Raw genomic sequence first — 15,034 nt, 5'->3', positions numbered from 1 at the left:
TTTATGTTCCTCGTCTTGATGTTGGAAAGAGAAGAGAGTTCAATGTGGGAATTATTATTGTGGCCCTATGAGTAGTTATATAATTTTCAATATCATATGAGTTATATTTCACTTAGATTTTCAAAAAGTATCACTTTGGAAATGAGTAGTGCTTAAGTGATGAGTAAAGTGACAAGTGCTGAGAGTAAGCAGTTCACTGACTCTGGTACTGTACATAGAGGTGAGTTGGACTTTACCGTTGAGCAGCTCAATCAGAGCAGGAATAATGCCAGACTTGGCCAGCATGGCAGCACAGGAGTCATCCACAGACACAGTGCCCATCATGATCACCACCTCCAGAATGAGGTCGTCCTCCGCAGAACCTGACATGAAGGAGAAATGTTGTTTTACATCAGCAAGTGGCTGGACACTCACTGCAGTGATTCAAAACCTCAGGGTACCTTTTCATATCTCACAGAGGAGATTGTGTGTATCTTGTACCTGTATTTAGGCCAGGTGCTGGACATCAAGGCAAAAATCAAGGAGAAGAAGGTAAAAACAACCGCACACTGGTTTAAAGCTCCCAAAATGTATTTTTGGAGCTTTAAACCAGTGTACGGCTGTTTTTGCCTTTTTTTAACTTTTCTGACATATAGTCATATTGAGACTGCATGAGCTCAAACCTGGCTGCAGTTACAGTTCACTATCATATTCGTAGGTTTGGACAATATCATTTGTTTTATATTGGCATTGCAAAATAGTCCTCACAAATATTGCAAGATTCTTATCACTGTCGTTGTTGGGGGATTGGAGGGTTTGCTAATTTTGTGTTTTAATGTATAATAGTATATCAATAATAGATCATATCACACATAGTGAGGGACGCGTATCGGCCCGAGTATAATACACACACCAAGAAAAGACCATAGGACAGAGGTCACCACCAAAGGTAAAGATAAGGCCCAGGACATAATGAGTGTTCTCTGACCTCATATCATCCATGTCACTGACACTTCCCTGATAAAGTGATTTAGAATAGGAGTCAGAGGTTAAAAGAGGGCATGGGAGAAAACAGACTTCTGGGTTCAAAGTGAAGCGGATGGATGAAAGGTGAGAGGGTTATATTATGTGTGTGCCTGCATGTATAAATCATTCAATTGAATGTGCAACTCATGTGGACGGGCTTAAAATCAGTATATAAAACAAAGAATAGCCAGCACTCCGAGGTCCTTCTGGTACTGTTTTTATGAAAATCATCCACTGATGCACATTATGTGTTCCCCACTGAAGATGAAATCCCAGCATCATGCATACTTGTACGTATAACACCTGGTTTGAGTCTGTCTTTGAGGTAAGGCAGCAGGTTGTATTGTTGTGAGGTATTCACATTGCGAGACACTACACTGTCTCTCTGTAGTCTTTGTATGTGATTATTTACCTTGCTTATAGTAAGTCGCTCTGGATCAGAACGTCTGCTAAATGCCTAAATTGTAATTGTATATCGTTGCCGTCGGGTAGAAATCTCGTCTGCAAATCTTTACATTAGATGTGTTTTCATAAATCAATGCCCTACTTCATCATACAAAAGCGTCGCACAAAAGTAGTGAAAATAGCCTATCTACTAGCTCACGTCACGATGCGACGCGTTGTGAGCTTGTAGATCGGCTATTTTCACTATTCTAAAATGTTTTTTAAAATAATAATAAAAAAGGAACAGTTTTGGACATATATATTTGGACGATATCACACCTGGTTTGAGTCTGTCTTTGAGGTAAGGCACCAGGTTGTATTCGTTCAGCAGCAGCTCCCAGTCCAGGTCAGGGATGGTGAGGTTGGCCAGTGTACCCAGACACTCGATCACAAACTCCTCAGACTCGTCCTCGGTGATCTGGGACGCCAGGTCCCCCACATAGTCCTGTGGACAGAACAATACATGTCAGACAGTGGCTCACGCAAACACGGTGCGTACCAGAAGTATTGGGACATACAGTAAGCTACACAGTAAACTCCTCAGTGTTACTTTAACTCAGGTCCATTTAGTTACATTTGCTTTCCTTTCTTTTTCTTTTTTAAGTTTTTCAGAAAACTTAGTTCAGGATTTAGAAGGCGTTTTTAGAATGGGTTAATATAACAGCATGGTTACTCACTATGAATAGGTTTTTGGTAGCTCCGTCATGTTGAGACAAGTTCCTGATCATCTTCATCGTCAAAACATCCTTCAGTTTCAGCGCTCTCTTCATCAACAGCTTCAGACCATTGCCTAGGGGTGCAGAGATAGATACATGAATGGACAAAGGAATTGAAGATGTGATGTACTCATCCATGTGTGCGTACGTACTAAAGCACATTTAGATTTAAAGCATAAACAAACATGTGTTGACCAAAGTGCTGTACAATCAATTCAAATGATTCTTAGTCCATGGCTTATTCTATGTAGTACCTCTATATGCAGTTCTACTCCACAACATCTCAGTGGCAAGTGCAGTTCTACTCCACAACATCTCAGTGGCAAATATACTAGTTACTTTTACTCCACTACAATTATTTGAAAACTTTAGTTACTAGTTACTTTGTAGATTTTGATTATTATTACAGAACATACATTAACCACTTCAACCCTATATACATTTCGGCCGTTTGAAAATAGACGATCTACAAGCTCACAATGTGTCACGATGGGACGCATTGTGAGCTTGTAGATCTACTATTTTCAAAAGATACTTAAGTAACTTTTGAATTCCAGACTTTTACTTCTACATTGCAGTATTGATATTTTTACTTAAGTACAGAATGGGAGTACTTCTTCCACCACTGTATGTACCTGCATGTGTGCATATCCTTACCTTCACAGAGAACCTGTGCATTGGTCTTGTTGGCAGCGAGGTTGATGCAGAAGGAGATGAGCTCAGCATCAATCCTGTCCTCTCCACAGTCATACACCATTTTCATGATCTATAAATCAAATGCTCCAAATGTCAGCTGATCAAATCATTCAGTAAGATTCAACAAACGACGGCTCAATGTTACTGTGGCGTTCCACAGTGGCATTGATACATTATCCTACAATCCGACCACTATTGCACAAATAGGGGTGTCTGGGTGGTGTAGGGGTAAAGTCACTGCACTAGCGACTCCTACAGGTTGGTCGGGGCACCTGTTCAGCAGGGAGCCGAACTGGGATGGATAGCATTTTTCTCTGAGCACGTTGCCTCACCTTCTCAAGGTCAGGTGAGAAGAAGCAGCTGATGACTCCATGTGTATTGGAGGAGAGTGGAGACATACAGTAATAGGGTTGTCTACACCAGTGGTTCCCAAACTTTTTAGCTGGAGACCCAAAAGAGAAATTAAACTTTTGCCAAACTAGTGAAAATAGGGAAAATAGCAGATCTACAAGCGCCGCGTTGTGAGCTTGTAGATCCGCTAATTTCTCTACTTCTTAAACTTTTTTTTTTTAATTATGGAAAGTATTTATATTATTTTCTGATTTTATTTATGAAATACTTTTGAAAAATATTTAACTTTTTTTTTTGAAAGGTTTTGATTTTTTTGTTTAAACTTTTTAAAATCTTTTATAATAAGAGGTACATATTTTTTAAATATACTGTAGGAACGAAAAAAAGGCATATTTACCCCTATTTATTTGTTTGGTCTTGGGGAGGGTATAGACTCTACATCCTCCCCAAGACTGACAAATAGGGGTTGCCAGTGACAGGAACTACACAAATACGGGGGGAAATTGGAGAGAGGGAAAGAAAACAAAGAAAAAGATCAAAAATAATTGATGAGAAATAGCGCCATTGTTCCTCTATATTCACAGTTTCTTAAAAAAAAAGTATTTCCGTGGCTCACATCCTTTTAATGACACCCATCTAGTTTTGATAGAGCCATGTGCATAGTCATTTCAGTGATTTCTGTGGGTAACCGCCGAGTACTCTTCTGTGATGTAAGCCACGAAAAGGTAGCGAAGGGTAATTTGTGTCCTTAATCAAATTTGAGCCTCAGCCCCCAAGGGCCAGACCTGAGTGAGAGTGAGATGAGAGAGAGAGGGGGAAAAAGGAAGAGAGTGAGCATAGGGGGTTGAGGGAGGGATCGAGGGAGGAGGAAAGCTAGTGAGGGCAACCTTTCTCCATGTGTATGTGTGCCTGCTCACAATTTGTCGTCTTGAAAAAGCCCTCTGATTCATAAAAGAGCATCCCAGCAGTCTCCTCCAATCATGTCAGGGCCAGTCACCAGGGTTTGAGCCCCGGGGAGCAAGGGAAGGCTGAGGAAGGAGGGGCCAGAGGCACCAGCAAAACTACACAAATAGAAATGTGTGTGTTTTGAGAGAGAGAGAGCGTGAGAGAGGAGGATGGCGGGTATAGTTCCAACAAGACAGAGTCACCCCTCGTTCCTTAAGTCCGCCAATGTCCACCTCCTCCTGCTCTCTCTCCCTCCCCTCCATCCCTCCATCTGTCTGTCCATCTCCCCTGCACTGATTTAACATTAAACAGGAAAAGCTTTAAGCTGAAGGGGGGGCCCTGTGAGGAGTCAGCAGTGTGCAATCAGAGTGAGAGGGAGGGAGGAGAATGAGAGAGAGAGAGAGACTGGGCCGGGCTCGGCTTGGGTATCACATACCAGGGGCCCCGGACCCCAAATCAGTCCTGTCTAGACTCTCTGGCACCTGCCTGTGCTTATTTACCACAGACGGCCACCGGAGGCCCAGTCAGCACCACAGTGCAGAGTCGACCAACCGACCGAACCAACCATCCACCAGACCCCCGTCCCCCCACCCCACCCCGTCCCATCTCCACCTTCACCCTGCTCCACTCCACCTCCCTAACCCCTCCTCTCCCTTAACCTCTAGCACCCCTCCTCTTGTAACCCTTCGACCAGCATCTCCCTTCGTGTACAGAGTTGACCCCCGTTAAGAGCTGGGAAAGGGGAAATGACATAGGTCACTCACCGCCCTGGGAAAGTGGCAAGAGAGAGAGAGAGGCATTAGTGAAAAAAAGATGCACTGAAAACCCATCTCAGGGGCTATTTTCTGTGTACACCCACTCGATTCACAACCAAGTATAAATCAGGCGTACGAGTGTAAAAGTGACGGTGAGGAATATGGATGTACGTATATTTCTTCAGAGGAGAAACAGGGACAGGGAGGGGCCGACATCCAAAGGTGCCAAGGAGGTTTGAGGAGGGAGAGTGGGACGAACCCTTGGATAGGAAGAAGCAAAAGAAGAGAAAGGGAGGGCCAGATGAAAGGGCAGAAAGAGAGCGAAAGAAACAGCAAGAGAGAGCAAGAGGGCGGGAGAAAGGGTGAGACGAAGGGAAGAAAAGAGAGGAGAACGAGGGAGCCTCGGGGTGGGGTCGGAGGTCACTTCCTGGTCACGCTGCTACCCAGCATCCTCTCTGCCACAGTGGACCCGGGGGGCATATCTGCTGGCGACACGACCCTCTAAACAAATACTCGGCTCCACCAGCCACATCTGGCCAGCATTTACACCCAATCTCAGCAAACAAACACAACACACGTTTAGCTAATCGCCAGTGATGAGAGGAGTGACTGACCCCGGTCAAGTCAATCCGCAATAACCATAACTCTCAAGTGAAAAGTTAAAACTGAAACACTCTAATATTTCTTTTATTATGTAAGCAAAGGTAATTGTCTTGACCGCAAGTAAATTTCATTTGGACAAACCAGTTCTGCTGCACTGTTAATGTCTCCTAATTAGAGGCAATTTCATTTAATATTGCAGAGAACAATCACCTGTTGATTAAAGCACAATATATACTTCATTATATAACAGTGTTGCTCGCCAACATTAACACATTTTCCCGTTGTGTTTACACTTGAAAATCAGTTCTTTTTAAGCGAAGTACGTACGATGAGGCATAAATTAGACTTAAAGGGGCTCTTTAGATGAAATGACGCAAGGCTTTTCTTTAGGGCTCCAACCGGTGGAAAGAGAGGGCGAGGAGAGAAAACAGAGAGCTGTCATCGCGCCGAGAGAGAAGACTGAGCAGCCGTCCTCTGGCGGTTTGGGCCCAGATGTGGTCCGTGAGTCCCTCCCTCACCCCTCTCTCTCTCTCACTCCTGTTCTCTATCCTCGTCTTCCTCTCTCTCCCCGTCTCACATGCATAATTCCCAGGTCCCGTTAGCCGCCGATGCTAATGCAGCCGTCTGCGGCCGGGGGGGCGGTGTACATTAGCCAGTCTTACCTGTGGTATGCAGTCTGTGTAGGCAAACATGGACTTGAATCTGTCGTCCACGCTGATGTGGTACAGAATGCACATGCTCAACTGTCTCTGGCCCTCGTCAGCTGAAACATAAACAGAGCAGGAGGGAAGCCAAATGGATGAATGACTGGTTGTACCTTAACGCTCCATGGGAAGCCAATGACCACATCTAGGAAAATAGTAAGCTGTCGCCCCTTTATTGCAAATATTAATGGGTTGAATGCTCTATTCAATATCTGGTGCCATTGGAAATTATCGGTAACGGGTGCAAGCATTGGCCAAACGCTGGTCCATTTTGATTGCGTTTGGCCAATGGATTCTCTCTGAGATTGTAACTAGAGAGACTGGAGCAGGTTAAAGTTAACCAAGGCCAAGTTAACCACTTGAACCCTTTATATTTCATTGTATGTCAAGAAGCAAAAATAGTAATCTACAAGCTCATCAAGCGTCATATTGCAACGTGTTGTGAGTTTGTAGATCGGCAATGTTTGCCTTTCATCTATTTGTGCCGACTGTTCGTCTATTCTGACATGCCCAGAATAGGGAACATTGGGTTTCTCTATCCTTTTCAAAAATGTATACAAACAAAAGGACGGAATTCTTTCTCCACAGAGCTGCTTCAAAAACAGAATGGCAGGCAGATAAAGGCAAAACATTGATAGAGTGCTAGCCTGTCGGCTAGCCCTGCACCTTTATGAGTTTGACCCTGACCACTTGCAGGGGGAATGGAGGCCTCCAGGAGAAGTCAGCCAAGATATGTTAATAGAGTTCGGAGAGCAGAGTTTGACCCGGGGGCTTTTCATTAAGGAAAGTGTTAAGAGGGATGCTCTTCACTGGACCAGAACCACTGACAGACCGCCTGTAACACCCATATCAGTCCAGCTCAAACTGGTCCCAGGCGTGGTCGGTCAGTGGCCATACAGGGAGCCTTATCGCTGCCTATTGAATCCAGATGTGCTCGCTGAACCCCTGGAAAAGCAAAGGGGCGAACGAGGCCTGAAAAGAGACGGCTTCTAGATTTAATTGGGAAAACAGGAGGAAGCATCAATTTTACTGCCTTTAATAAGTTAAAGCAACCCTGCTCGCTGCTCGGGTCCTTCCAGCGAAGGCAGTCATTGGCCGAAGCATGTGCTTCTCGTTAGCGATCCCTTGCCTCAACCAATACCTTAAAATGTGCATAAACACACATACACACACATGCGATATGAGATCATGAACACACACAACTGTATACAGTATACCCTGAGAGCATAGTTCTTGTGTTCAAGTGACACACACACACACACACACACACACACACACACACACACACACACACACACACACACACACCTGACCTGACGAACTCCCTCACATCACTGGTAGAAACGTGGAGAATCCTTTATGGGCAAAGAGAGAGATCCCATTAAAAATGTTCAAAACACTGCAACCGGCCGCCGACGAGAGAGGGAAAAAGGAAAGGTGAAGGGAGCTGTTAAGAATTAACTAGACTGTTCAGGGGCAGTTAGTGGGAGAGCTAAACTCCAATTACACCCCGGCCTGATTTAAAACCACCCAGCCTTCATAAAATTACACCCGCACGCATTAAGAGGCGTCTGGGCTGGGGTTTGTGGACAGTGCCGTTCTGTTGTTACTGCACTCTTTGGGTAAATAAGACCAGTCGGTTTTGGTCTTCAAAGAGAGAAGCCACAAAATGGGGTAATGCTTTTCTAAAGAAAAAACCCTCTCCCTCTCACAAGTCTCCCCACCCCCTGTGAATTTTGCAGGGCGATGACAGTAAACGTAGAATCATAGTGTGTGAACTAGCGGTTAGCCTAAATGTGATAGCAATGAAGGGTGGGGGTCTGCACAGTCAAAATCGTAATGTTCATTCAACTCTTGAGTGTGCCAAAAATAACGAAAATGGCAGATCTGCAAGTTTACAGCGTGTCGTGAGCTTGTAGGTAGATGCTTTTTTTCCGCTATTTGTCATAGGACAAAGTATATTGGGCTTAAATGGTTAAATTAACATTGAGAATTTTACAGTGTTAAGTGAAAAGGTTTTGAAGCCGTTCAGGTGGTGGGATTATGAGGGAGGTGAGGTTGACAAGTAGCGGCTCCCTCTCCCTTTCATCTTATCAGTGGGGGTCGTGACCCTCGGTGTGGGCTGTGGCGAGAGTGGCAGCACGTCTCCGCACACCAGCTGATCAGATCCCTCTCTCTCCCTCACTCCCTCTCTCTCTCTCTCTCTGGAGATAAGATGGGAATCCTTGGAGCAGAGGGTCCAAGTTGGGAGGGAGTATAGTCCACAGTCAAAGCAATGATTAATGACACATCTGTTCACATGCAGAGAGAATCACACACACACACACACACACACACACACACACACACACACACACACACACACACACACACACACACACACACACACACACACACACACACACAACACACAACACACAACACACAACACACACACACACACACACGTACATAAAACATGTGTGTGTACACACACAAACGCACACATATATACAGGCAACCTCAAAAAACGTCAAAGCTATGAGGGGCCGTGATATTTCAGCGTTAATTTATATTGTGTGTGCGTGCCTTACTTCCTGAAAGTATCCCCTGAAAAAAAAGAAAGGCCGCCCTAAATCTCTGAAGACCCCCTCCACCTCTCCCGCCCGCTCCTACAAAAACAACATTTGTGCTGGGGCTCCGGCATGTTATTCTAACAAATATATTATATTAATTATGCGCAGTTACCCGAGCCTCCCCTGGAGAGGCTTCAAAAAGCCCATCAGAGATGGTCTTGACCATGCCACATGACCCCTCTGGATGAGCCAACCCACCAATCACACGTTCTGGATCTCCTTTCAGGAAGTCATTTCTCTAATGGTCACCACAGTCAGCTTGTGGTCTGGGGGCACTTTTGAAAAAACCCTGCACCTGCACAGTGCACACACATTTTAGACACACACACACACACACACACACACACACACACACACACACACACACACACACACACACACACACACACACACACACACACACACACACACACACACACACACACACACACACACACACACACACACACACACACGTGTACTACTATACTTCTGAAGACATCAACATTTTAAGGCAGCAATATTATGACTGCCATTTTACCTTTTTGTTTTTGCTTGAGCTATACTTAGTTGCGAGCAGGTGTAGCGAACCGAAAATAGCCATTGTGACCTTGTAGAGCGGCTATTTTCAGTGGGCAACACTGGCGTACAACAAAGGGCCCCTACACACTGCCCGACATTTGAAATGGTCGGCGAGTAAACAAATCGTTAATCATTTCACAATGCACAAGTTTATCTCTTGAAATCGGGCTATATATATATATCGTTGTGGTTCTCGAACGATTGATTGGTTGGCGACAGGGGATCACTCATTGCAAGATATTTCACCCAATGTGCTCCCGAGTCCCGACCCAATACATACATTTGTTTTTATTTCAAACGTCTCACGAAAACGTGAAAGGCTCCCGTGATATATGCGCTTATTTCTAAAGTGTAGTTGCTTATTTGGCCTTGTTTTCTAATGTTGTTTTTTTTCTTTGAAAATAGCTGTTGTTAGCTTGTAGATCGGCTATTTTATTTGTATATAGGTTTAAAGTGCTCATGCGGCCTAGTCGCTTTTGTTGGGCTTGTTTTCATAGACCTGGTTGCTTATTTCTCTCGCAAAATCTGGCAATACTATTCAGATAGAGAGATACATACGTCACACACACACACACACACACACACACACACACACACACACACACACACACACACACACACACACACACACACACACACACACACACACACACACACACACACACACACACACACACACACACACACACACACCTCTCTCTCTGTCTGCACAGCCCCATCCTCGAGCAAGCTCGCTCACTCTCTCAATCGGTTTTATAATGTTTAACTTAGAAAATGTCATTACCCAGCAGTGAGGAGAGCTTGGGGATGAGTCCCGCCTGGACCATCTGGCTACGAAGCCCAGTGTCAAAAGACAGATTGAGCAGGAGACGTAAGGTGGTGGTCAGGAGCTCCTCGTGATCACAGGGAACCAGCCTGGTCAGCTTCTCCACTGCAAGCATTTCAGCCTGGACACAGTTCAATTCAGTCAACATACATTCTGTGTTCCACTGAAGTGTATTTAGGACAGTATATTAACGTAGCCCATAAACGGTTCGTACTCTGTCATTTTGTAATCTTCTAGCAGACTTACTTTGACTGGCTGAAAATGTGAGTTGACAGTAGCTTATTTTTGTATGCTACTGTATGTAAAATCATACAGTAGCATACAGAGCTTTACCCCCTCAACTCTCCCTCTGCCTGCGTTAGGACCTCCCATCAGTTTGAACTGGGCAGTGTTCTACCAGGCAATGCACATTATGCCAGCAGTTGTCGAAAGGAGGGAACAATCATTCTTAAACTTAAGTTTCAACTTCAAGCTGCACAGAAATGTTGATAAGAGATAAGAGATGAGATTTTTATCCTGCCTTGCAAATTTTGCGTTTAACAGTGGCAAAATCTAGTGACAGTGCATTGGCTTTATGTGAAGTAAGGCGCCCATCTCGGCGTAGATGCACATGCCTTACAGGTAGGTGGAGGTGTTGAGCTGATGACACCAAAGGAAGCTCTAAAACCACATACACACGACTGGCAATCTCCGGCAGACTGGAGATGCTGTCATTAATATATGAGAGTGTGAGTGGCTTGGAAGTGTTTAGGCTACAGCACATCCACATGCTGTCATTGAGTCCATGTGTTTGTGACTGTCTGTCTGTCTGTCAGTCTGTGAGTGTGACAGGCAGTGCCAGTCCAGCGTTGCTTGTTAACATGTCTGTTTCCCTCTCCTGTGGTCTCTGCTCAGCCACAGCCAGACATAATGGGGACACAACCTGCTCCCAGTTAAAAAAAGAAAAAAAACGACTAACTGCTACTGTGTGCAAAACCAGCTCCAGTCACATCATTACAAACCCAGGCCTCGTGCTGTATAATCAACTACAGCCCTTGTCAATTATCATTGACATTCCCATTCCATTAGTGACAGGGGTAGAGAAAAAAAAGCCTTATCGGACTATCTTAAAACTGTTATCTGGTTGTGTGTGTTTGTGGGGGGAGGGGGGGGTGGCCGCAACATGTTTACTGTCTAAATAAAAGCGTTGACAGATCGCTATGTAATAGCTTTTTTTTTGGTAATCAATTAAACGTTTACAGGCTAAAAAGGAAACCATTTTCCCTGGTGTAAACTGATATACCCGAATGAGTAAAAGTGTTGAAACCACTTTTTCTTCTCTCTTTCTGCTGGACACATGCCCGAGTGGGTCTAAAGCCCTAAAGGCTTCTTTAATCTGAGTCAAAGATACACTAAGGGGGGAACAAGGAGATAAAACTGGGTTCTAACTGGGTCTGGCTTTGATAAAGGCCCACAAACCGGCTGAGATTGGATCCAGGTGGGAGTGGATTAAGGGAAAGTTTTGAGCGGTAAGGTTCCTGTAAGAGCACAGTGGGATACGCAGCTAACAACAGAGCCTCCAGGCATTTGTTTTTTAATTGAAATTTGATAAGCGTGGCTTCAGCTGGTGCCCTGCTCAAGGTAATGGCCATTCTAATAAAAATGAGTGTTTTAGAAAATGGGTTTGCTTCTATAAAATGTTTACTCTGAGAACACTATGAAAATAATATTAGTATTGTTTTTAAGAATTGAGGTTATGTGAATACATAACAGTTTTCTGTCTTGAAATAAATTAATGACATAAAAGGACAACCTGCACACAATGTTGCTTTCGCAAACAGACCTCTTCCTCTTGTAAATACAGTATATACCATCCACTGGTATATCCTCATTTACAATATCCAATTGGTCCTCCTCATCATTATTACTTTTAACAAAAGGTATGATGGAAAAACTAAAAAACGAAACAAAAAATCTTTTCTGTGACAGTTTGGCCCTCAATCTTTCTGTCCTTTGATGAGGTTCCTATGTTCTATCCCTCTCCTCATCCCTCACACCTTCCTTGTTTGTTTGTTGGGGATCGAGGCCATAGCTTAGTGGGTAGAGAGGCCGTCTGGTAATCAGAATGTTGCCGGTTGGCCCCCGGGCACACCTAGTAAACCCTAACGGCTCCCCCCTGAGTGCTCATCATGACCATCTGAGCAGCCATCCGCTGGGTGAGGCTGAAGCTGGATTTCCCCCGCAGGATTTGTAAAGGTCTACCTTTCTTCCATCCATCCATCTCTCTCACTCTCACCGGGAGCGTGTCTATGTTCCCCGGGTTCTATGTTCCTCGGGTTCTATGTTCCCCGCTTACCTAACCCTAAAGCTAAACCTAACCCTAACCTTAGTGGGAAACATAGAACCCGGGGAACATAGGGATGACCCCCTCTCACCATGTCATTTTTGTTCTCCAGGAAGATGGACAGCTTCTTGAGGAAAGAGACCACCAGCACCAACAGCTCCTGGTCCTCCCGGTCCAGGGTCTTCACCAGCATGTGGACAATGTTCTTGTTCCTCATCTTCAGCTCTGTGCGTGTGTCCTCAGCCAGGTTCAGCAGCAGGAACAGAGACACTACATACATGTTCACACAGGAAACACAGAGAATACAATTGACCCGTGTTCTAATGCAGTATACATACAATGCTTTTAATAACAGCTGGGTGATATGAATATCAGAATATTTATGTACTAAATGTGTATTTAATATGCCTCCCTATTTGTATTATCACATTTCTCTAAAACGTCTTAACACAATTCAACAATGTACCTCTATGCTTTATGTGTCTTAAAGGCCTAATCAGTGATATGAACATAACATATGGGAGCACCACCTTCAAACATTTAAAACAGCAGTGGAGAAATTGTTTTTAATCTCTAGTTGATTGATTCAGCACTACAGACAACAGATGAATGAGTCTGAACTGTATTTGCTGTATTTCAGGGCTGTGATGTTTTGTTTACATTTGTAATGGATTTATGATGGGGTGGAAAGTTCCAAATAGCATATTTTCCCTCTAACAATCCAAACAAATCTGGTTTAGGTCTTTAAAGAGGAAGCACCAGAGGGGTAGAGATGATTTTGTTGAATCATTTTCATTTACACTGTTGAAAGTTAACAAAGTAAATATTTTTGACATACTTTTGCTCAATATTGAATTTATCATACTGTTCGTTAAATTATGAATGATTGTACTGTATAATGAAAGTAGCAACTAGCAACAGTAAATGGGGGGTACTTGAACAGTAAGCTGCTGTACTATACATAATATTACAGTTCTAATATTGAGTTAGTTGGCGTACATCTGCATTGTTTTTTGCTAAAGAAATGTCTCAAAAGTGTAAAATCAACATCCTTGCAGAGTGAAGCTCTTCTACAGTATAGGCACAGTACAGCTCCACTGCAGTAATATACAGTAGGTACAGTACAGCTCTTCTACAGTATACACTAGGTACAGTACCTCGGAGAAGCTGCTCTTGCTTGACCAGGAGGCTCTGGTATTTTTTTAAAGCTTTTTCCTGGTCCTTCTTCAGATTTTGGTTCTCTAGGTCTTCGTCGCGTGAAATCAGTCAAGGAACTTCAGAAATTCCACAAAATACAACTCAAAAGAGTGCTTTGTCCTGTACTATGAACATCATATCCAAGGTAAAACATCACTTACGTTATTATAAGACGATAAAACTGCTCTAAAATGAAGTGTTGACTGTGGGCTGTGGCCCTTTTCTTTCTTTGATATCACACACAAAAACACCACAACAACTTGCCATAGACTTTATATTTCCATTCACCAAAGGTGACAAGAAGTGCAGGGATTCCTAAACGGGATGTTGTATATGAACTTTGACTCTCGATAAAGGATATAAGCCTTCTTCTTCTTCTGCAGTTCCTCTTGCCAGAGGTCATACCTCTTCAGCTCATGTTCTATGATATTCATACACAGGGCCCCAATCTTGTAGTGGGTGACCAGGCCATGGAACTGGGAGAAACTGGAGCGGGGAAATGAGGCGAGGGGAGAAGAAAAAGACCTCCATTTATTCAAAAGTGGATTTTCGATGCCGAAATCAAATTTGGGATCCCAGGTGGGAGCTCTGACTGAAATGACCCTCTCGGTCACCCCAGAAATAGTTCGCAAAGTAAACTGTCAAACTCAAAACATATTCAGTCATCACCATGCTAGCAGTATCTCCTGGTCCAACTTATAATCAGACCAACTTGAGTCGTTTCACAATCCAAATAGCATAACATTGAGCTGGAGACGGGCCAAGAATGACGATCAGTTTTCAGACCTGCACACGTCCTCCTGCAGCCTAAATCGGCACTGACAAGACGTTTATGTATTATTCTATCGAGGGGTAATTTTAGGGTTTCCGAACTGCCAGTCGGGACGTGAGGTTTCAATACCGAGCGTGCTGACAAAGTTGCATGACTACTGTCCAGAAGGGTGAGAGCTGAAGCGTGGAGAAGAGAGGGAATGTTTGGATGAAGCCGCTGTCTCCGGGGTCAGCAGTGTTGCTACAATAGAATCACCGCCGGGGCTTGATAACCCGCTTTGAAAGGACTAACGCTCTAACCTGGTAAGCCGCCCATTGATTGCACAGGATTTGATTTTTGCACACAATGCTGTCACTCTTTTGCTCTCACCTCCTTTCAGTCTATCTTTACACAGTTAATTTAACCACATTTGGTGAACATTCTGCAAAGACAGAAGACCTACAAGCTCACTTGTTGTGAGCTTATAGATAGGCTATTTTTTTACGAAGAGATTTGGCCTAGTTTAGACCCCTGGGGGACTC

The 15,034-nt window shown here is 44.0% G+C and overlaps 1 protein-coding gene across 1 annotated transcript in view; it reads right to left on the bottom strand.

Moving 5' to 3' along the window:
* The window catches only part of kifap3a (kinesin-associated protein 3a), a 33,358-nt gene that overhangs the window by 11,696 nt on the left and 6,628 nt on the right, over nt 1-15,034 (bottom strand). The window contains exons 7-15 of the mRNA XM_084065813.1: nt 14,094-14,227; nt 13,702-13,791; nt 12,636-12,814; nt 10,180-10,342; nt 6,178-6,278; nt 2,823-2,931; nt 2,127-2,239; nt 1,729-1,894; nt 237-362 (exon numbers count right to left, since the gene is read on the bottom strand). Of these exons, the coding sequence (XP_083921939.1) occupies nt 237-362; nt 1,729-1,894; nt 2,127-2,239; nt 2,823-2,931; nt 6,178-6,278; nt 10,180-10,342; nt 12,636-12,814; nt 13,702-13,791; nt 14,094-14,227 (1,181 nt within the window). The remainder of the gene's footprint in view (nt 1-236; nt 363-1,728; nt 1,895-2,126; nt 2,240-2,822; nt 2,932-6,177; nt 6,279-10,179; nt 10,343-12,635; nt 12,815-13,701; nt 13,792-14,093; nt 14,228-15,034) is intronic.

Source organism: Gymnoscopelus microlampas (genome assembly GCF_963454915.1).
Source record: "Gymnoscopelus microlampas genome assembly, chromosome: 9".
Taxonomy (NCBI): Eukaryota; Metazoa; Chordata; class Actinopteri; order Myctophiformes; family Myctophidae; genus Gymnoscopelus; species Gymnoscopelus microlampas.
Note: the sequence above shows the minus strand (reverse complement) of the source record. Positions and strands in the feature narration are given on the sequence as shown.